The sequence below is a fragment of the Orycteropus afer genome, unplaced genomic scaffold (assembly GCF_000298275.1).
Source record: "Orycteropus afer afer isolate SDZICR_OR568_19922 unplaced genomic scaffold, OryAfe1.0 scaffold00112, whole genome shotgun sequence".
NCBI classification, from domain to species: Eukaryota; Metazoa; Chordata; class Mammalia; order Tubulidentata; family Orycteropodidae; genus Orycteropus; species Orycteropus afer.
Window position 1 is genome coordinate 6388760 of NW_006921699.1, and position 22433 is coordinate 6411192.

The window sequence follows — 22433 nt, forward strand, 5'->3', positions numbered from 1 at the left end:
CTAATGTGATATATAAGGGAAATTAAATTTATTTTTTTGTTTTAAAGATTTATAGCTCCCACGTCCTAATTCCGTTTTATTGCCTTAAATCTTGTTATGCTGAGGAGTAGTAGGGGAGGAGGCTGTTTCTGTGCTTTGTTTACTCAACCTTCACAGCATCTGCAGAATATATTAAAAAGTATGTAAAGGGAACATTTAAATGAAAACCTGAAGTATTAGAGAAGTTCAGTTTTTGAATAACAATTATAATTAGCATGGCACACCTTAAATGTAGAAGTAAGTTGGATTTATGTCTTTAAAAAGTAAAACCAAACACATTGCCTTTGAGTCGATTTTGAGTCATAGTAACCATTTATGAATTTATCTATATATCCTGTCTTTAGACACCTTTTTTTAAAATTGTGATTTGTGTGAAGGTTTACAGAGCAAAGTTGTTCTCTGTTCAATAGTTCATACCCATTTTGTTTCATGATGTTGATTGCAATCCCCATAATATAACAGCTCTCTTCCCACTTCCTACCTATGGTCATCTTTACCCTGTGGCCTTCTCTCTTATGCATTCCTGCCCTCTGAGCTATTTCCCTGTGCAAATGATACCCTTCTGATCTCTCATGGTTGGTTATTGTAAGGAGTCAGTCTACTTGATAGAAATGTTCACCTTATGTGCCTGTCCTTTGTCTTGATAGAAGCCATGGGAGTAAGTTCAATTCCAGGCCTACAGGTGACTAGAGGCCATGTTGTTGTTGTTGTTATGTGCCGTCGAGTCGGCCCCGACTCATAGCGACCCCTCCTTGGGTTTCCGAGGCAGTATCACTACGGAAGTAGGATTGCCCAACCTTCCTTCCGAGGAGTGGCTGGTGGGTTTGAACCGCCAGCCTTCTGGTTAGCAGTCAAGTGCTTTAGCCACTATGCTACCAGAGCTCATAGTCTCAGGGAATTCACTTCTCTATCAGAGCAGTAATTCTGGCTCTAGACACCATTTTTTGTTTTCTAAAAGAACAACTCAATCCCTTTAGTGCTTATCCATTTATCTTGGTAACATTTTAAAAAGCTAATGTATAATTTGCATACAGTAAAATCCACCATTTCAAATGTACAGTTCCACAAGTTCTGACAAACTCATATCTTGTATAGCCACTACAATTAAGATACCACAATCAGTTCCATCACCCCTAAAATTTCCCCATGCTCCTTTATATTTAACGCTTCTCCCTTCCTCAGTCCCTGAAAAACTTTAAACTGTTTTCCAACCCTATAGTTTGGCTTTTGCAATTATGTCATATTGAAATCTTCTAATATGTAGCCTTTTAAATCTGGCTTATTTCACTTATCATAGTGCATTTAAAATTCATCCATTGTGTTACCTCTACCAATAGTTTTTTCTTTTTATTGCTGAGCAGTATTTCATTGTATCCAGTTTGTTTATCCATTTTGCCATCTGGGTCCTTTCCAGTTTTTGACAGTTTCACATATAGCCACTGTGAACAGTTTTTATGTGAATGTAAGTTTTCATTTCACTTGGTAAATATTTAGGAGTGAGATTGCTGGGTTGTATGTTAAATATATGTTTAATAGTACAAGAAACTGACAAACTGTTTTCCACAATAGCTGTACCATTTTGCAATCCTACCAACATGATGTAGGAGTTTCAGCTGCTCTGTATCCTTGCCAACACTTGGACTTGTCAGGTTATTCAGTTATTTTTTCTTACTTTTTTTTTTCAGTTGTGATTTGGATGACAGTTTACAAAGCAAATTCATTTCTCATACAACTCTTCATCACATTCTGTTTTATGGCATTGATTGCAGGTCCCATAGTGCAGCTCTCTTCCCCTCTGTGGTAATTTTTTTTCCCTTTGTCTTTCTTCCCCATGCATTCCTGCCCTCTGAGCTATCTCTGTGCAAATGTTGCCCTGGGAAAATTATTTTTTTGATACGCTGTTGAAGTCTGTTGGCTAGGATTTTGTTGAAGATTTTTGCATCTATATCGATGAGCAATATTGGTTTGTAGTTTTCCTTTTAGTGATGTCTTTGCCTGGTTTTGGTATCAGGGTTATGCTTGCTTCATAAAATGAATTTGGGAGGATGCCATCTTTTCTGTGTTCTGGAATAGTTTGAGTAAGATTGATGTCAACTCTTTCTGAATGTTTGGTAGAATTCTCCAGTGACACCATCTGGACCAGGACTTTTTTTGTTGTTGGAAATTTTTTTATGACATGTTTAATTTCTTCCTTTGTTTGGGGTCTTTTCAAATTTCCTACCTTAGTCTGTGTTAGTTTAGGTAAGTAGTGTGTTTCTAGAAATCTGTCCATTTCTTCTAGGTTTTCAAATTTCTTGGAATACAGTTCTTCATGCTACCCTATTTTTATTTTGGTTGGTTCTGTTGTGTTCAGTTATATTTCATTTATTTTGTTTTTCATTTAGGTGTTTTGTTTATCACTATTTTGATAATTATGTAGTGTTTTCTCTTTGTAGTTTTAATTTTATTTTTCTAATAACTAGTGTTGAATATCTTTTCATCTACTTATTTGCTATGATTATATCTTTTGTTCAAATCTTTGCCCATTTTTAAAAATTGGGCTCCTGTTGAGTTTTTAACTAGATACTGGTAGATAAATCACTCTTTTTTTAAAAAAAAAATTTTTTTTTTTTTTAATTTTATTTTGATTTGGGTGAAGATTTACAGAGTAAATTCACTTTTCATACAGCAGTTCACATATACTTTGTCTCATGTCATTGACCAAAATTTACAATGCAACAGCTCCCCTCCCACTTCCTCCCTATAGTTACCTCTTCCCAGTGTCCATCCCTCCATACTCTTCTGCACCCTGAGCTATCTCCCTGTGCACAAGCAGCCCCTCCTTCTCCCATGATTGTTCTCTCCAGGGCGTGTGTCTACTTGAGGTAGATGTTTAACTCACATGCCTGTACTTTGTTTAGCTGGAAACCACAGGTGTGGGTTCAATTCCAGACCTGAAGGGCAGCTAGGGGCCATAGTCTCAGTGGTTCCACCAGGCTCTATTGGACCAGCAAACCTGGTCCCCACCTTCTTTCTCTTTTTTGCCTCCAAATGATTTTGAGTTTTGTTCCACATTGTTCTCCCTCTCTATGCAGGATCTCCTACATCCCTTCCAGTGATACATCACTCTTTTGTCCTTGACCTTTATGGAACACATTTGCTCCTTGTGTAGTTTTTAGTTTTGTCATTTAGTGCATTGTTCTTTTAAAAGTAGAAGGTATCTTTTATGTGTTGCAAAATAAGAATTTTCATACAATAAAAATAAAATATCTTTATTGTTGAATGTTAAGAAATACCAAAAAATATGGCATTGAGGAAGAGGAAGACATAGGGAGGTGCATGGGAGGTACAGACAACAAAGATGAACCCTTTTACACATATAGTGCTGTGTTATCAGTGAAGGCAAACATTGATCTACGGGTGGATAGATGGATGGACAGGCTGAACTATTAGATATGTGTATGCAGGAGGGAGTGTGCCCGTGATCATGTAGAAGGTTGGCATACAGTGTTTTTACAAGTGTATTTGTATGTTCTGTAAGAATTCCCAGGTGTATAGTAGAGCTGACAAGGGACAAGGTTGTTGTCACTTCTTGGTCACAGCCAGCTACCCAGAGGGACCGAGTAGTTGAACATGTGGGTTTGGGACCATAGTCACAGGGGACATCAATATCAATTGGCATAACACACTACACAAAATATTGTTCCACCTCCTACTTTGGCGAGTAGCAACTAGGATCTTAAAAGCTTGCAATGGAGCCATCTAGATGCAATGATGATTCTCTCTTTATCCAGAGGAAAGAACAATGAAGAAAACCAAAGATTCATGAAAACAATTAGTCCTAGGGGCTAGTACACCATGCGATCCTCAGCCTATATGACTATGAGACCAGAAGAACTAGATGGTGCCCAGATACCACTGTCAACCACTTGGAGAGGGATCTTTGTAGGAGATCCTGGATAGAGAGGGAGAGCAATGAGGAACAATACTCAAAATCATTTGGGGGGAAAAAAAAAAGATGGGACCAGGTTTTCTAGTCTGATAGAGCCTCATGGAGCCCCTAAGACTATGGCCCCTAGCTACCCTTCAGGTCTGGAATTGAACCCACACCTGTGGCATCCAGCCAAACAAAAGACAGGCATATGAGTTGAACATTTACCTGAGGTAGATAGACTCCTTGGATAGATCAATCATGGGAGAAAGAAGAGCTGTTTATGCACAGGGAGACAGCTGAGGGGACAGGAGTGCATGGAGGGATGGACACAGGGAAGAGATAACTATTTGAAGGAAGTAGGAGGGGAGCTGTTGCATTGTGGTAAATTGTAGTCAGTGTCATGAGACAAAGTGTGAACTGTTGTATGGAAAGTGAATTTGCTCTGTAAATTTTCACCCAAATCACAAAACAAAACAAAAAAATGAGCTTTATCAATTGTAAAACAACCGTAGTTTATTTCCATATTGCTAGAAATTGTTTCTAATATTTTGCTTTTATTAAAAATGTCATTATAGTTAGTATCCTTGTATACATATCTTTGTGTCATTTCTATGATTTCTCTATGATGGATTCATAGAAACGGAAATATATAGGATAGAGTCAACTCTTTAGAAAAATCTTGGTATTCCTAAATTGCTTTTCAGAAAGATTTTACCAGTTTGTGTTCCAGTGAGCAATATGTTAAAGTATCCTTTTCATTGTAGCTTATGATTGTGTGTGTGTAGTTGTGGTTGCCAATATGATAGGCCAAACATTGTATCTTTTTTCTTTTAGTCATAATCAGTGTTTTTATGTAGAATAGAAATTTTATAAAGAATATTACCTGTTTTTTGAAGATACTATTTCTTCTTTTTAAAATAGTTTGTATAAGCTTTTCATACATACATTTTCATTAGTCTTCACATGTCATTTAAGTTGTAGTGTAGGTCCCATCTCTAGTTTTACTGCTTGTACTTTTTCTTTGGTGTTCAGTGTCTTGCTGATTAGAAATTTTTAGAAGGTAGATTTATGATACTTGAGTTTCTCAAAGGTTTTTTGTTTCTTTTATTTATTGATATTTTTTCTTTTCAATATATAATAGTTGATTGTGTTTTAAGTGGAAGTTTATAAAGCAAATTAGGTTTCCCTTTAACAATTTTTATACATATTGTTCCATGCCATTGGTTATAATTTTACAGTGTCTCAGCATTGCCATTATTATTAATTCCATTCTGTTTGTTACATTTCTGTTAATCTTGCTTCCCTCCCCCTCCTTTCCTTTTCGCCTTTGTTTTTGGATAAACGTTGACTGCTTGGTCTGGTATAGTTCATTATTTGAGGGAACACATTCTTCATAGGTGATACTGTTTATTTTATAAGCCAATCTATTATTTGTCTGAAGGGTGATCCACAGAGATAGCTTCAATTCCGTGTTCAAAGGTTATGTTTGGGTTATAGTCTCAGGGGTTCATCTAGCTTCTTTTGGTCCTATTTTAGGAATTTGAGTTTTGTTCTACATTTTTCTCCCATTGTATCCAGGACCTTCTCTTGTGTCCCTGGTCAGTAGTGATAGCCATGCCCCATTTATTTCTTCTGGTCTCAGGTTAGAATTGGCTGTGGACTATTAGTCCCATGGTCTAGTTTCTCTTTTGAGCCTTTGGTTTCCTTCCTTTTCATTTATTCCATAGTAGTAGAGACCAGTAGTTGTATCTTAGATGTCTGCTCACAAGCTTTTAAGACCCTAGACGCTACTCATCAAGCTACAATGTAGACATTATCTTTATGAACTATGCTATGCCAATTAACTGAGTTGTTCCCCAAGACTCTGGTCCTAAGGCCCTTGAGCAATAAATCAATCTCATGAATTGTTTGGCTATGTCTAGGGAGTCTCCATAACTGTGCCCCTTCTGTGGATTGTTATATATGTTGATACATACCTAGCACACATAAACATGTATATACAGATATCTCCAGATATACCTGTACATGCACATACATTTACTCATGTATGCCTTTCTATTTACATATATGCATATACTTCTACCCATTTTACTGCACACTTTTCTTTTGGTTGTATTTACTATTGTTACAAAATTATATATACCGTAGCATTTACTGTTGTTGTTGTTATTGTGTGCCGTTGAGTCAGACCTGACTCATAGCAACCCTTCCATGGGTTTGCAATCTACTATGGAAGTAGGTTGCCCAACCTTCCTTCCGAGGAGTGGCTGGTGGGTTTGAACTGCCAGCCTTCTGGTCAGCAGTCAAGTGCCTTAGGCGCTATGCTATCAGAGCTCCTTTTATTGTATTTGTCCCTTTTCTTGTGTTCTTCTTAGTGTCTTTATTTTCCTTGGTCATATTGTGTTGACTTCACCCATATTTGGTCTTGTCTTTCCCATCACCAAAAGTGGTAAGTGTCTGCTATCTAGTAAGTGATTCTCCCTTCCTCTTCCTCCTATCCCTGGTAACCATCAAAGAATTTTGCTTTCTGTGTGTATATTTACTCTTGAGCTTTTAAAATAGTGGGACCACACAGTATTTACCCTTTTGTGATTGTCTTATTTCACTCAGCATAATGTCCTCTAGATTCATCCATATTCAAAGATGTTTCTGAGACTCATTATAATTTCTAGTTGTGTAGTAATCTATTGTATGTATGTACTAGTTTGCTTATCCATCATTTGTTGATGTGCACTTAGGTTGTCATCTTTTTGCTATTGTGAATAATACAGCAGTGAACATAGGTGTACAGATGTTTGTTCTTGTCACTGCTCTTACATCTCCAGGATATATATACCTAGGAGTACATTTGCTATTGTGAGGTATTTCTATTTCTAGCTTTTTGAGGAAATGCTATGTGTTTTCATAATATTTCATTATTATTACAATATTATTATTATTATTATAGTTGTATAACAGTTATTATTTTACGGTCCCGCTAGCAAAGTCTAAGAGTTCCAGTCTCCCCCCATAACCTCACCATCATTTGTTGTTTTGTGGGGTTGGTTTTTTTTTCGGTCATTGCCAACCATTCTTGCAGGGGTGAGATGGTATTTCATTGTAATTTTGCTTTGCATCTGTCTGATGGCTAATAATCATGAGCCTTGTTACCTAGTGCCACGTTATAAGAATATACCACAAATGGGATGGCCTTAACAAACAGGAGTTTATTCTCTTACCGTTTGGGAGACTAGATGTCCGAGTTCAAAGTGCCAGGCTCTAGGGGCTGTGTGAAAGCCCCTCAGCCTTGGGTTGCAGCTCTGCCACCTACTCCCGGCCCACTGAAGCTGGAGGCTTTTCTTCACTCAGCTGCTAGCTGCTGAGGCTGACAAACCCAAGGTTGACAAGTAAAAAGGCACAGTCCCAACATTACCAAACCACACAGCAGGCCATTGATTCAAGTCCATTGAAAGTCCGAAGATTGGCAAGGCATAGCAGGATGCTGAACAATGACATGGCTACATGCAGGGTTCAAGTGTGCCATAAGCTAGAGACCATTTCCCAACCCTTCTCCTTATATACAGGAAGCAGACCACCTCCCTAGGGCAGCTACTCAGCTGCTCACAGTAGATTCCACCATGGAGCTGATTACCAGTCTCAGCATGGGAAATACTACATCCAGCTGCCCAGCCACTCAACCAGGCCTAGCCAAGTTGACACACAAACTTAACTACCACAAGCATCTTTTCATGTATTTGTTGGCAACTGATGAAGTGTCTATTCATGTCCTTTGCCGATTTTTTGATTGTTTTATCTTTTTGTTGTTGACTTGTTGAGTTTTCTATCTGATTTAGAGATTCAAACCTTATGAAATATGTCATTGCCAAAAAATTTTTTTCCCGCTCTGTAGGTTCTGTTTTTACCATCTTGGTAGTCTTTTGATGAATATAAGTATTTAAGTTTTAGAAGGTCCCAGTTATCTATTTTATCTTCTGTTGTTCAGGCATTTTTAGTTTTATTTGATTAATTATTTATTCTGAAAATTAGGTCCCCTAATTTTAGCTTCCAGAAACGTTATAGTTTTAGCTTTAACATTTAGGTCATTAATCCATTTAGTTTTTGTGCATAGTGTAATATATATTGATTTTTGTTTTTGTGGATAATTTTAAAAGCGCATAGTGACTGTTAATCTGTTTCTTTAAAAATATTTCTGTGATTAAAAAGAAAAATATGATTTTTCTAGACTTTCAATGTCAAAACAGGCAACAGCACACATGTTGGAGTAGAGTTGTCATGTCTTTTATCATACATGCTAATTCATACTATAACCAGGAAGTTCAAAAAAAGAGAAGTTTTAGCATAGTGCCTAAGGCACTTGACTGCTAACCAGAAGGCTGGCGGTTCAAACCCATCAGCTACTCCTTGGAAGGAAGGTTGGGCAATCTACTTACGTAGTGGAAACCCAAGGAGGGGTCTCTATAAGTCGGGTCTGACTCGAGGGCACATAACAACAACAACAGCAGCAGCAGCGTATTACTAAACTATTACTTGAGTATAATCCCTCTTGCCTTTTTAGTAAGACTGTGAACACAAAATGATTTTGTAGTCAATAAATAAAACTTCACAGGTTTTACATGTTAAAATTTTGATATTATCTCTGTTTACTGTATAACTCTGTTGAGTTCTAAATTGGAAATAAATGATTTTTCCAAGTGACTTTGATGTAAATAGTTTTCATATAGTTGTTCATTACCATAATTTATATTTTTTCCCCAAAGGTGAAAGAAGAATACGTGTCCATACTTTGTGTTTGCCAGTAGTTTCAACCCTGAATGAAGTCTTTCTTGGAGCTGATGTTCAAGCAATTTCAGGGTTATTGGCCAATATGGGTAAGAGTTATAATCAACTGTTGTAAATATTTTGCAAGTAATATTATTAGACAAAGCCACATAGGTTTGTTTTCCTTTAAACGATTAGCTTTAAAAGTTTCGATATTTTGAATTCCATGGGTGCTTTTAAATAATTATTTGAATGAATGGATCTTCTGCAGATGATAGTATTACTGTTTGCCATGGTAAGGAAGAATATTTTTTCTGTTTGTGTGTATGCCTGTGATGCATTTTCCTTTGTTTAAATAATCATATATTTGGTTTTGTTTGAACAGATTTATTTAGGTATAATTTATATACTGTAGCATTTCACTCACTTTAAGTGTACATTTCTGTTATCCTTAGTATATTTACAGAGATGTGTGGCCATCACTACAGTGTCATGTTAGAGTGTTTCTATTACCCCAGAAAGAAATCTTTTGCCCCTTAGTAGTCATAGCTCACTTCCCCAACCCTTTCCCTTTGGCCTTAGGCAACCACTACACTATTTTGTGTATCTATAGATTTATCTATTCTGAACTTAAATAAGCTTTTCTCACTTAGTGTTTAATACTAGCACTCAACAGCTTTTTTATAATCTTTGTAACTTGAATTACAAGAGATAGCGGTGTACCATAAAAATCATTAGACTTGGAGTCATTGAAAACCAACTTACTACCACACATAGGTTTGTAGCTTTGGACAAATCATGTGAGCTAGCAGAAAATTTACTGATATTTCTACCTCTTTATTTTCATCTTAGAAATAGTTGCCTTCTTGATTTTTTTCTTTTAGTTTGTTTGTTTCTTGGGGTTTTTTGTCCCCTTTTCAAATATATAGAGATTAACATCAGTTTGGTCCTTGCATCCTTTCTCCTTCAAGAAAGACTGCCAACTGGTTTATGAGCTTAAATTCAAATCTGAAAAAAAAAATTATGTTTGCAAAAAAGGCATATAAGCAGAGTGGCAGGATAGATGATGGCAATCTGTCTAAACAACTTTCTAAGAGTTCTTTCAGTAGTATAAAGTAAAAAGTCTGTGTGGTAAGAAAGCATTGTATGTTTAATTACAGTTGGGTTTTTCTTTTTTAAATCTCAGTGATATATAAATATAAAATAAAGTGGTAGATTATAATCAGCAGCATCTTAAATTGTATGAAATACAGTCTTCCCATTTTACAGGTGGGAAACTGAAGATCAGAAAGCTTGTTACTTGCCAATTGTCATACAGCTATGAAGTAGCAGAGTAACATTTCAACTGAGGTTGATTTGATTCTCTAAAGCATGTGCTTTTAATTACTATGTTTTAGCTCCTTGCATATATAATCAACTGGAGAGAGACTTTGTTGTTGTTGTTGTTATGTGCCGTTCAGTCAGACCTGACTCATAGCGACTCCTCCTTGGGTTTCCAAGGCAGTATCACTACAGAAGTAGATTGTCCCATCTTCCTTCCAAGGAGTGGCTGCTGGGTTTGAACCACCAGCCTTCTGGTTGGCAGTCAAATGCCTTAGGCACTATGCTACCAGAGCTGCTTCGGAGAGAGACTTTGTCTAATTTTTTTTAAATGATCTTTTTTATCCTTAACAGAGGTGTTGCTAAGCCTTTGTCTTGTTTCTCTTTTGTCTCCACCTCCGCTTCAATTAGCTGTAGACAGGTCCGTCACTGCCAGTCTGAGTGATGCTCGCGATGCCCTAGTGAATGCCGTCATAGATTCTCTTTCAGCTTATCGTTCTTCAGTCCTAAGTAACCAGCATCCTGGACTCATGGTTCCTTTTTCTTTGCGACTTTTCCCACTCTTTGTGTTGGCTCTCCTTAAACAGGTAAGGCAAAAGAAAAGGAAAAGAAAAAAAGAAAACAGAAAGTAATAGATAAAATGTCAAATGCCAAATGTTTTATCCTTTGAACCCCTAAACATTTATGTAATTTTATGCCAGGGACATTTTCTGAGGACAGAGACCTTAGCTCTTATATGAATGTTGAACAGATTTATGACCAAAGAAGTTTACAAATAACTGAATTAAAGCATGTCTTGTTCATAAGAGATGCTTACTAAGTGTTCAGTAATGTTATCTAAGATTGAAATGATGATCAGTTTTCCAGTTTTCCAAAATAAGAATTGTTTATTTTATTTTAGAGCAAGAAGTCATACATGAGACTTTTTATGGCTGCGGTCCTGTTCCCTGCATTATCTCAGCCACATTACACTTCTTAATCTTTCTTAGATATGCTTTCTGGTACCTATGTATCTATTTCCAAGGCCTGGAATGCACTTCCCTGTCCTTGTCTTTAAGCTTAAATGTTACTTCTCTGGCAGTTACCTTTCCTTCTGTGGTCTTGTAGCTCTTTGTATATAGGTTTGCTGTAGGATTTTTCATTTGATACTTATAGCTTAAGTCTCTCCTTGCCTACACAATCGCTGCCCCCCAAAAAAGAAAGAAAATTCTGCACTAGTGGAGAAGGCTTATTTTTCCAATATCCAAAATCAGCCAAACCTGTCAGCATGTAGTCTCTTTCAGGTGAGAAGGGCAGCCTGCTACTCCTTAACCTGAATGGCTTTTGAATATATAACTATAGTTTCTTTTACTCAGATTATGTATTTTTTACTTACAAATATAATGTAAGCTCATAAAGATTAAATAAATACTTGAATTTTAACATTTACAAACCTGAGCTCTTCCCTTTCCTTCAGATCTTTCCTCAAATGCTGTCTTTTCTCTGAGGCTTGCCTTCTCTGATCTCCCTGTTTAAAGTGCAACTCTCTCTCCCCACCCCATCCAACCCCTACATTCTTTATCTCTCTTCCTTTATATTTTTCCATAGTACTGACATATCTTACCTATTTATTTTCTACCTCTACCTTACTGTTGCTGTTGCTGTTGTCAGGTGCCGTTGACTGAGCTCCAACTCATAGCAACCTGACGTACAACAGAATGAAACACTGCCCAGTCCTGTGCCAGCCTCATAATCCTTGCTATAGCAGAGCCCATCATTGTAGCCACTGTCTCAATCTATCTTGTTGAAGGCCTTCCCCTTTTTCACTGATCCTCCATTTTACCAAGCATGATATCCTTCTCCAGGGAATGGTCGCTACTGGCAACGTGACCAAAGTAGGTGAGATGAAGCCTGGCCATTCTCGCTTCCAAGGAGCATTCCAGCTGTACTTCGTCCAGGACAGATTTGTTAGTTCTTCTTGCTGTCCGTGGTGCTGCCTTACTAGGACAAAGATTTTAATCTTTTTCAATTACCACTGCATCCCAGCATCTGGAATATTTCCTAATACATACTAGTTAACCTCAAGTTGATTCTGACTCATGGCATCTCCATGTGTGTTCGAGTAGACCTGTGCTCCATAGGGTTTTCAGTGGCTGATATTTTGGAAGAAGATTGCCAGGGATTTTTTCCATGGTATTTCTGCATAGACTTGAACTTCCAACCTTTCAGTTAGCAGCTACACTTGTTAACCATATGCACTACCCAAGGATACCTCCTAGTAATAGTAGTAGTTGTTTTCTTAACTAGTATATGGTTCTTTTCTTCCTTCATTTCCCATAGTCTCTTTTTTATTTCTTAATGACTATTCGTGTACCAATTTCAAAAATCATAAGAGCCTTTTCTCATCTTCCTTTATTTATAGTTAGTGTGCTTGTTTTAACATATAATTTCATTGCTGTTCTCTAACTTTTTCCCCCATCAATTTAAATACTAAAACTCTTACCTCAAAACTTTATGATTGTCCATAAAGCTAATATGCCAGTTTAATCTTATAATTACTCATTTACTCTATTCTGCTCATAAGCAGCTACTCTCTCTCTCTTTTTTTTTTTTCTGGTTGATCTGTAAGTTTTGTTTCATTGTTTAATTTCTCTTAACTATGGGAGAAACAAAAACAGCCACTGTTAACCATCACCTAATGTTTATTTATTAGTTCCTTCATATGTGCCTTTATTTTGTCATCTGTGTAACTTGACCCTTCTTATGGTGTTGCTGAGATTTTTATATGACTACCACTATATGGTAAGGTGTTTAGATCTATTTCACTTGTTAGGAAACAGACACCAAAAGAGATCAAATTCCTTTGCTATAGTCAGGTAATTAATTTCTTAAGATTGTTAGGTGGGGAGTAGCCACAATTCAATAGATAGGATATTGTTCAAAGAATAATTAAGAGTAATTTTGCCTGAAGATATTTTTCTAACAAATGGTATTTACAAAGTTCTTTACCTAATATTTAAATGTTTTTTCTTTCTTGGGTGGTGGCATTGTTTTTTGTTACAGAAATCATTCCAGACTGGGACAAATGCTCGTCTAGATGAACGCATTTATGCCATGTGTCAAGTGAAAAATCAGCCCCTGGTTTACCTTATGCTAACAACTCATCCTAGTTTGTACAGAATTGACAATCTCTCAGATGAGGTAAGATTGATTCTTTTTTTAGTGGCTAGTACTTGAAGGTAATTAGCCTTATTATATTGAATTGACTGTAGAAATGAGAAAGGGTTTGTTATTTAAAACTTTATATTTTATTTCTTTACTAGGTGTGAGTAAAGATATTTTGAGTTAGTGAAGTACTAGAAAATAATGCCTTTCATTTAAATTTCCTAAGGCAAGTCTCTAAACCAATAATCAAACACGCTGCTCTCGAGTCAGATCTGACTCATAGCGACCCCTCCTTGGGTTTCCAAGGCAGTATCACTATGGAAGTAGATTGCTCAACCTTCCTTCCGAGGAGTGGCTGGGGGGTTTGAACTGCCAGCTTTCTGGTTGGCAGTCAAATGCCTTAGGCACTGCACCACCAGAGCTCCCAAGACAAATCTCTAGCACATATCAAAGTATCCAGTCATTTATTTATTTAAATAGGAATAAATGAAAGGAATGTCCTGAGATTGAAATTACATCTAAATATCCCAGGTCAGTGTTTAGTGTAATAGTGTCCTTGAATTAAGGAAAAAAATACTTAGGTTATAACATTATCTGCCTTTGCTAAGAAATTTACCTGAGGTAAAGTCATAAGCATGAAAATGTTAAATCATTTCTTTTTTCTTCCTAAAATTATGACCAAGTGAGGATATATAAGTTGGAAATAATATTTTGGTTGAAAATATTTCAAAGTTCAGGAAATCTTGCAAATACAAAGGTGAAATTTGAGGTAACTTTGTAGCAAACCAAAAATAATGATAACATTATATTGTATCTGTAGTACAACAATAATAACTATACATTAATCTTGTGTTTGGCAAGTCCAATTAACTGGGCATACTGTTTTCCCACATACAAGATAAAAACCAAAAACCAAACTCATTGCCGTCGAGTCATATCTAACTCATAGCAAGCCCTCCTTGGGTTTCCGAGACAGTATCGCTATGGAAATAGATTGCCCAATCTTCCTTCCGAGGAGTGGCTGGTGGGTTTGAACCACTAGCTTTCTGGTTAGCAGTCAAATGCTTTAGGCACTATGCCACCAGAGCTCCCTACATACAAGAAAGAAAATTAATATTAAAATAAATGTAAAATATTATATGTTTATAATATGGAAAACACTAGGAAAAAAAATCTCTCATATTTTCATATCAGACAATGTTCATTCCCCTGCTATTCATAAAATTGTCAGTGGCTAGTTTTCTCAGAAGTAGACTGCCACCTCCTTCTTCCTAGTCTTTCTTATTCTAGAAGCTCCACTGAAACCTCTCCACAATGGATGACCCTGCTAGTATTTGAAATACCAGTGGCATGGCTTCCAACAGCGTAGCAGCACACAAGCCACCATAGTACAACTAACTGACCCACTAGTAGTGAAATCTATCAAGACTCTTGGTTGCAAGTAAGCTTAGACAGAAAGGGGACTGGAATGATACTAAGAAAACCCAGGAAAGGCAGGAGTAGAGCTAGATGCTGGATTAACTAAAACTTTGGATTCAAAGACTCAGTGTAAGCTTCATTCTGTGAGATCAGCCTTCTCTAGTAGACTAGAAAACATACCCATTGATAGTTTTCTTTCCTTACCATCTAAGAAAAGACGAGGCTCGCTCACACTCTCTCTCTTTTTTTTTTTTTTTTTACTCCACATTAGAAAACCTCAGGGGAACATTTCTGATTGGCTTTATTTGGGTTACAGTCTCTCCTTTGTGCTCCACTTTCCCCAGGACCAGAGGTCTTAAGGTAGTATGATTGATCTATTAGCCCCTGATAGAACTAAAGCCCCACCACTGAAATGGGAAGATCTCTCAAACAAGGGGGAGTGCAGGAACGAGGGATTCTGAAAGGACAGAATAAATGTCCTCTATAGATAAACTTTCTTCCTGTCTTTATTGTCCATGCATAGTTTTTGTTTACTCTATTTAATTGTGGTCATACTATGTGAATCCTGCTGGTTTTGTAGTTTTGAACATTAAGTAAATTAATGAACAATGCCTGGCTAAAATAAGGAGTAGTAGGTAGCTATTGTCATTACCACCACCATCATTATCTTATCGTCGTCATCATCATAATTAAGCATATTCCTATGTCCATAAACATTTATTTCAAGCTTACATTTTAATGACTTTATGAAGACATTCTACTATTGGACTCCACAGTGTTTCCAATTTATTTTTCATCCAAAATAGATAGATAGGAGAGTTTGTGAGTATGTATGTGTGTGTGTGTGTGTGTGTGTATTTTCAGATAACAGTAGAAAAGTCATTATAAATGAGAATTTTGCATTTATGGAGGGAAAAAACCTAATGTAAAACTGGAAAGAACCATTAAAAGCATTTGCATTAGGTTTTTCCCTTCCCTTAGGATGTGCATATTAGCCCAAATCAAGCAAGATCTCAGCCAATTTGTAGGTTTTTGCTTAAATTTGAAAGATATGTTCTATATTTTCTCTCTCTCCTAAATTTTATTTTAGAATCATCTTAGATTCTAAAAACAGCTGCAAATATTATGTACAAAGTTCTCATATGCCCCTCACTCAGTTTCTATTATTGTTTAAAATCTTACATAAACCACCATATGTTGGTAAAAACTGAAAAACCAACATTGGTGCATTGTTATTGACTAAATTCTAGACTTGATTTGGATTTCACTAATGTCATTTATCTGTTCCAGGATACTAGATTGCATTAGTTTTGTTATTGTTGTTGTTAAGAATATATAAAGCATAATATACACCAACAATTTCTCCTTGTATATTGATTATATTTCTCACCCTCCCTCCCCTATAAACATGTGGTGCATGGCTTCTGGGGTGGCTTTATTTTAAGGCTAGGTCCTGGACAGGAAGGTGGGCGAGTGGCCTGGGGCTTTTGGGCAGCTTTATTTTAAGGCTGGACCCTGGATAGGTGACAAAGTGAGGAAGTGAGCAGAGCGGTTAGGAAAAAATAAGGGAGACGAACTGGTCTGTCAGTTTCTTGTCTGGTGGTGGCTTGGATGTTGCTGTGAGGCCAGAGGCTATGCCACTGATGTTGCAAAATGCCAGCAGGATTACCCATGGTGGACAGGTTTCAGTGGAGCTTGCAGACTAAAACAGACTTAGAAGGAAGAGGCTATCTACATCTCAAGGAATTGACCAGTGAAAACCTTATGAATAGCAGGGAAACACTATCTAATATAGTGCCGGAAAATGAGCCCCTCAGGTCTGAAGGCACTCAAGATATGACTGAGGAAGAGCTGACTCCTCAGAGTAGAGATGACCTTAATGATATGGATGGAGTAAAGCTTTTGGGACCTCAGTTTTTTGTTTTTTTGTTTTTTCTTTTTATTGTGATTTGGGTGAAAATTCACAGAGCAAATACACTTTCCATACAGCAGTTCACATACACTTTGTCTCATGACATTGACCATAATTTACCACAATGCAACAGCTCCCCTCCCACTTCCTCCCGACAGTTTCCTCTTCCCTGTGTCCATCACTCCATGCACTCGTACCCCCTGAGCTGTCTCCCTGTGCATAAGCAGCCCTTCTTTCTCTCATGCTTGTTCTGTCCAAGGAGTGTATCTACCTCAGGTGAATGTTCATATGCCTGTCTAATGCTTGGCTGGAAGCCACAGGTGTGCGTTCAATTCCAGACCTGAAGGGCAGCTAAGGGCCATAGTCTCAGTGGTTCTACTAGGCTCTATCAGGCCAGCAAACCTGTTCCCCACTTTTTTTTTGGGAGGGGAACCTCAATTTTTGATGTGGCATGACTCAAAATATGTAGAAACAGCTATAAACATCCATTAAAAATCGGAACATTGAATGTACAAAGTTTGAATCGAGGAAAATTGGAAGTTGTCAAAAATGAAATGGAACGCATAAAGATTGATATCCTAGGCATTAGTGAGCTGAAATGGACTGGTTTTGGCCATTTTGAGTCAGACAACCATATGATCTACTATGCCAGGAATGAAAAATTGAAGAGGAATGGTGTGGCATTCATCGTCACAAAGACTGTTTCCAGATCTGTCCTGAAGTACAATGCTGTCAGTGATAGGATGATATTCATATGCCTACAAGGAAGACAAGTTAATACTACTATTATTCAAATCTATGCACCAACCGCCAAAGATGAGGAAACTGAAGATTTCTGCCAACCTCTATAGTCTGAAATTGACCAAACTTGTAATCAAGATGTGTTGGTTATCACTGGTGACTGGAATGCAAAAGTTGGAAACAAAGAAAGTCACCAGTAGTTGGAAAATATGGCCTTTGTGAGAGAAATAACGCTGGCGATCACATGATAGAATTTTACAAGACCAAAGACTTACTCATTGCAGATACCTTTTTTCCAACAACATAAATGACGACTATACATGTGGACTTCACCAGATGGAATACAAAGGAATCAGATTGACTACATCTGTGGCAAGAGGTGATGGAGAAGTTCAATATCTTCAGCCAAAACAAGGCCAGGAGCTGACTGTGGAACAGACCATCAACTGCTCATATGCAAGTTCAATTTAAAACTGAAGACAATTAAAACAAGTCCACGAGAGTCAAAATATGATCTTGATAATAGCCCTTCTCAATTTAGAGACCATCTAAAGAATAGATTCGATGCATTGAACACCAGAGGAATTATGGGATGACATCAAGAACATCATCCATGAAGAAAGCAAGAAGTTATTAAAAAGACAAGAAAGGAAGAATGGACCAAAATGGATGTTAGAAGAGATTCTGAAACTTGCCCTTGGGCAGAGAGTAGCTAAAGCAAATGGAAGAAATAACAAGATAAAAGAGCAGAACAGAAGATTTCACAGAGCATCTTGAGAAGACAAAGCCAACTATTACAATGAAATGTCCAAAGACCTGGAGTTAGAAAACCAGAAGGGAAGAACACGCTCAGCATTTCTCAAGCTGAAAGAACTGAAGAAAAATTATAAGCCTCAACTTGCAATATTGAAAGATTCTCTGGGCTAAATATTGAATGATGCAGGAAACATCAAAAGCAGATGGAAGGAATACAAAGAGTCACTGTACCAAAAAGAACCGATCAATGTTCACCCATATCAGGAGGTGTGGCATAGGATCAAGAACCAATGGTATTGAAGGAATGAGTTGAGGCTGCATTGAAAGAATAGGTGAAGTACCAGACTCCAGGAATTGATGGAATACCCATTGAGATGCTTCAACAAACGGATGCCCCGCTGGAGGTACTCAGCTATACCAAGAGATTTGGAGATAGCTACCTCGCAAACTGACTGGAAGAGATCCCTATTTGTTCCCATTCCAAAGAAAGGGATCCCACAGAATGTGGAAATAAATGATCTAACAGTATCCTTGATATCACACACAGGAAAATCTTGCTGAAGATAATTGAAAACTGACTGTAGCATTATATTGACAGAGAACTTCCAGAAATGCAAGCTGAATTCAGAAGAGGATGTGGAACAAGGGACATCATTGGTGATGTCAGATGGATCTTGGCTGAAAACAAAGAATACCAGAAAGATGTTACTTATGTTTTATTGACTATGCATAAGCATTCGATTGTGTGGATCATAACAAATTATGGAAAATATTGAGAAGAATGGGAATTCCAGAACACTTGATTGTACTTATGAGGAACCTGTACATAGATCAGGAGGTTGTCGTTTGAACAGAACAAGGGGATACTGCGTGGTTTAAAATCAAGGGAGTGTGTCAGGGTTGTATCCTTTCACTATACTTACTCAATTTGTATGCTGAGCAAATAATCCAAGAAGCTGGATTATATGAAAAGAAGAATGTGGCATCCGGATTGGAGGAAGACTCATTAATAACCTGCGATATGCAGGTGACACAAGTTTGCTGGTGAAAGTGAAGATGACTTGAAGCACTTACAAAGATTAAAGACTACAGTGTGCAGTATGGATTGCACCTCACTATAAAGAAAACAAAAATCCTCACAACTGGTCCAATAAATAGCTTCACAGTGGATGGAGAAAAGATTGATGTTGTCAAAGACTTATATTACTTGGTTGTACAATCAACACCAATTTAAGCAGCATCAGGACATCAGATGATGTATTGCATTAGGCAAATCTGCTTCAAAAGACCTCTTCCTAGTGAAGAAGAGCAAAGATGTCTGCTTGGAGACTAAGGTGTGCCTAACCCAAGCCATGGTATTTTCAGTTGCCTCATATGCATGTGAGAGCTGGACAATGAATAAGGAAGACTGAAGAGTTGAAGCTTTTGAGTTGTGGTGTTGGGTAAGAATGCTAAGAGTACCATGGACTGCTAAAAGGACCAACAGATCTGTTCTGGAAGAAGTATGGCCAGAATGCTCCTTGGAATGGCCAGGCTTTGTTTCACCTACTTTGGTAATTGTTCTGGTTACCTACTACTGCTCTGACAGGAATATACCACAAATGGGATGGCTTTAACAAACAGGAGTTTATCCTTACAATTTGGAGGCTTTAAGTCTGAGTTCAAAGTGCCAGGCTTTAGGGGCTAGGTGAGCCCCTCAGCCTTGGGCTTCAGCTCTGCCTTCTGCTCCCAGCCCACTGAAGCTGGAGGCTTTTCTTCACTCAGACAGCTGCTGGCTGCTGAGCCTGCCAAGCCCAGGGTTGACAAGTAAAAAGGCACAGTTCCAATGTTACCAAACCACACAGCAGGCCATTAATTCAAGTCCATTGAAAGTCCCAATGTCAGCAGAGCATGCCAGGCTGCTGAACAATGACACAGCTACAGACAGGGTTCAAGTGTGCCCAAGACCATTCCCCAAGGCTTCTCCTTATGTACTGGAGGCAAACTACATCCCTAAGGCAGCTCCTCAGCTGCTCACAGTAGATTCCATTATGGAGTTGATTACCAGTTTCATCATTATTACATCCAGTTGCCCAGCCACTCAACCAGGCCCAGCCAAGTTGACACACAAACTTAACTACTACAGTCATGTTGTCAGGAGCAACCATTCCCTGGAGAAGGATATCATGTTTGGTAAAACCAGAGGGTCAGTGAGGAAGGGGAAGGCCTTCAACAAAATGGATTGACAAGTGGTTGCAATGATGGGCTCAGATATAGCAAAGATCGTGAGGCTGGCACAGGACCAGGCAATGTTTCATTCTGCTGTTCATAGTCACTGTGGGTCGGAGGCAACTAGACGGCACCTAACAACAACATCATTAACGTAAACTCACTGCCCTGTAAGTTTCCTATCTTATCTTTTGAGTTACTGTTGTCAGTTTGATCTCATGTAGATAGATGGTGAAACAGTACAATCCTTAAAGCAGATTTATTTATTTATTGTTTTTACTAATTAAGCTAACCTCTTGCTTGGTTTTAGGAAGACTTCAGGGGATATTTTTCATTTAAACTTTAAAGATTATCTGAGGACAGTGGTTTCAGGGTTCAGCCTCCATAGCTCCATAAAGTCCAGAATACATGAGAATTTGAAATTCTTTGCTGCATTACCTTCCCCGCCCCCAACAGAAATATATATTCTCACAGTTTTGGAGGCTGGAAGTCCAAATTCAGGGTACTGGTTCTAGGGAAAGGCTCTCTTTCTTTCCTTTGGGAGAAACGTTGTGTGTATGTGTATGTGTGTGTGTGATTTGGGGGAAAGTTTACAGAGCAAATTCATTTTCCATTCAACAGTTCATACACATTTTGTTTCATGACATTGATTACAGTCCCCATAATGTGAAACTCCTTTCCCATTTCCTCCCTGTGCTATTCCCATGTCCTACTTTCCTATGCATTCCTGCCCACTGAGCTATTTCCTTGTGCAAAGGATACTTCCTTTTAATCTGGATTCTTCTATAGAATCTTTGATCAAAGTGCTCAGTAATGCTCTGTAAACTTTTACCCAAATCACAAATTTTTTTTTTAAAGGTTCAGTAATGGTAGCTGGGCACCATGCACTTGTGGTTTCATGGCAAAGGAGTTTGTTCTTGGAGGCAATTGGCCACACATTAATTTCCTCCTCCTGTTCCTGACTCTGCTTCTTCCATTGTTGCTCCAGGCAAATAGAGACTAATTGTTGTGCTTTGTGGTTGCTTACAAGTGTTTAAGACCCCAAGCACTGCACAGTGAACTAGGAGGTAGAACAGATGCACTAAACATGTTATTAGGCCAGTTCAGTAAGATGCACATGAAACCATGACCCTAAATCACCCAACTAAGGGACCAAATCTAATGAGGTGGTTGATTGCACATAAGCAGCCTCAGAAGCTACTCTTAATTACTTATTTATTGTCACTGTTGTAAATCTATCACACAACTTACTACAGGTGTACAACTTACTGACAGCAATTGCAAAAATTGGCTGTTCAGCCCTACTCTAAATGTGAATTTTCCATCATAGTAAACTAAAACTCAGTATATTGCTTTTGTTTTTTAAGCATTAGTTAAGATCAAAGGTTAATTTGAATTTATTGATATTGACAGTGGCTTTATTCAGGTAAGTGATAAATATTTATCTTCTTTATATTTAAATGTGACTCATTGGCCCAAACTTTCAGAGGGACCATTCATTAAAAGATTTTTTTGGTTTTGTTTGTTTAATTGTGATTCTGTATTATATCTAATAAAAGATTTAACTTTTACTTAATTCCTTAGGGAGCACTCAATATCAGTGATAGAACCATACCTCAGCCCCCTATTCTTCAGCTGTCAGTGGAGAAGCTGAGCAGAGATGGAGCTTTCCTCATGGATGCAGGCTTTGTAAGTAGTTCAACTGAACCTGAACCTTCTTGCCTGTTACCGAACCTTTTTTAGCACTTAGCTTCATTCTCCTTAATATTTTTCTTTCTGAGCAGGTGACATTCTCTTTAATCTATAGATTTTGTATTTTGTATTAACCTACCTTCCTCCCCCACAACCTCCTTCTTTCATGTCAAGCATAAATTATCATTAAACTTACTCATCTTTTTTGATCTTTTAAAACATACCCACTGGTAAAGATGAGTGAATAGACTCAATGTTAAAATATTTCAAAAGAATTTTTTTTTATATCCTCAGGTAATGATGCTTTGGGTTGGAAAAAACTGTGGACAGAATTTTCTCAGCCATGTTCTAGGAGTTCAAAACTATGCATCAATTCCACTGACTATGGTAAGGTTATCTCACTATAGTGACATAAAGAGTATTTCAAATGAATATCTTAGTATAAAATCAGAACAAAATGCCAAGAGTTTTTGAAAAATGAAAATATCTCCACAGATTATGCTTCTCTTCCAACTGAAAATACTCATTTTA

The 22433-nt window shown here is 37.6% G+C and overlaps 1 protein-coding gene across 1 annotated transcript in view; it reads left to right on the forward strand.

Moving 5' to 3' along the window:
- The window catches only part of SEC24A (SEC24 homolog A, COPII coat complex component), a 120625-nt gene that overhangs the window by 89908 nt on the left and 8284 nt on the right, over positions 1–22433 (forward strand). Inside the window, exons 17-21 of the mRNA XM_007943768.1 lie at positions 8710–8820; positions 10442–10617; positions 13073–13210; positions 21795–21899; positions 22197–22289. Coding sequence (XP_007941959.1) covers positions 8710–8820; positions 10442–10617; positions 13073–13210; positions 21795–21899; positions 22197–22289 — 623 coding nt within the window. The remainder of the gene's footprint in view (positions 1–8709; positions 8821–10441; positions 10618–13072; positions 13211–21794; positions 21900–22196; positions 22290–22433) is intronic.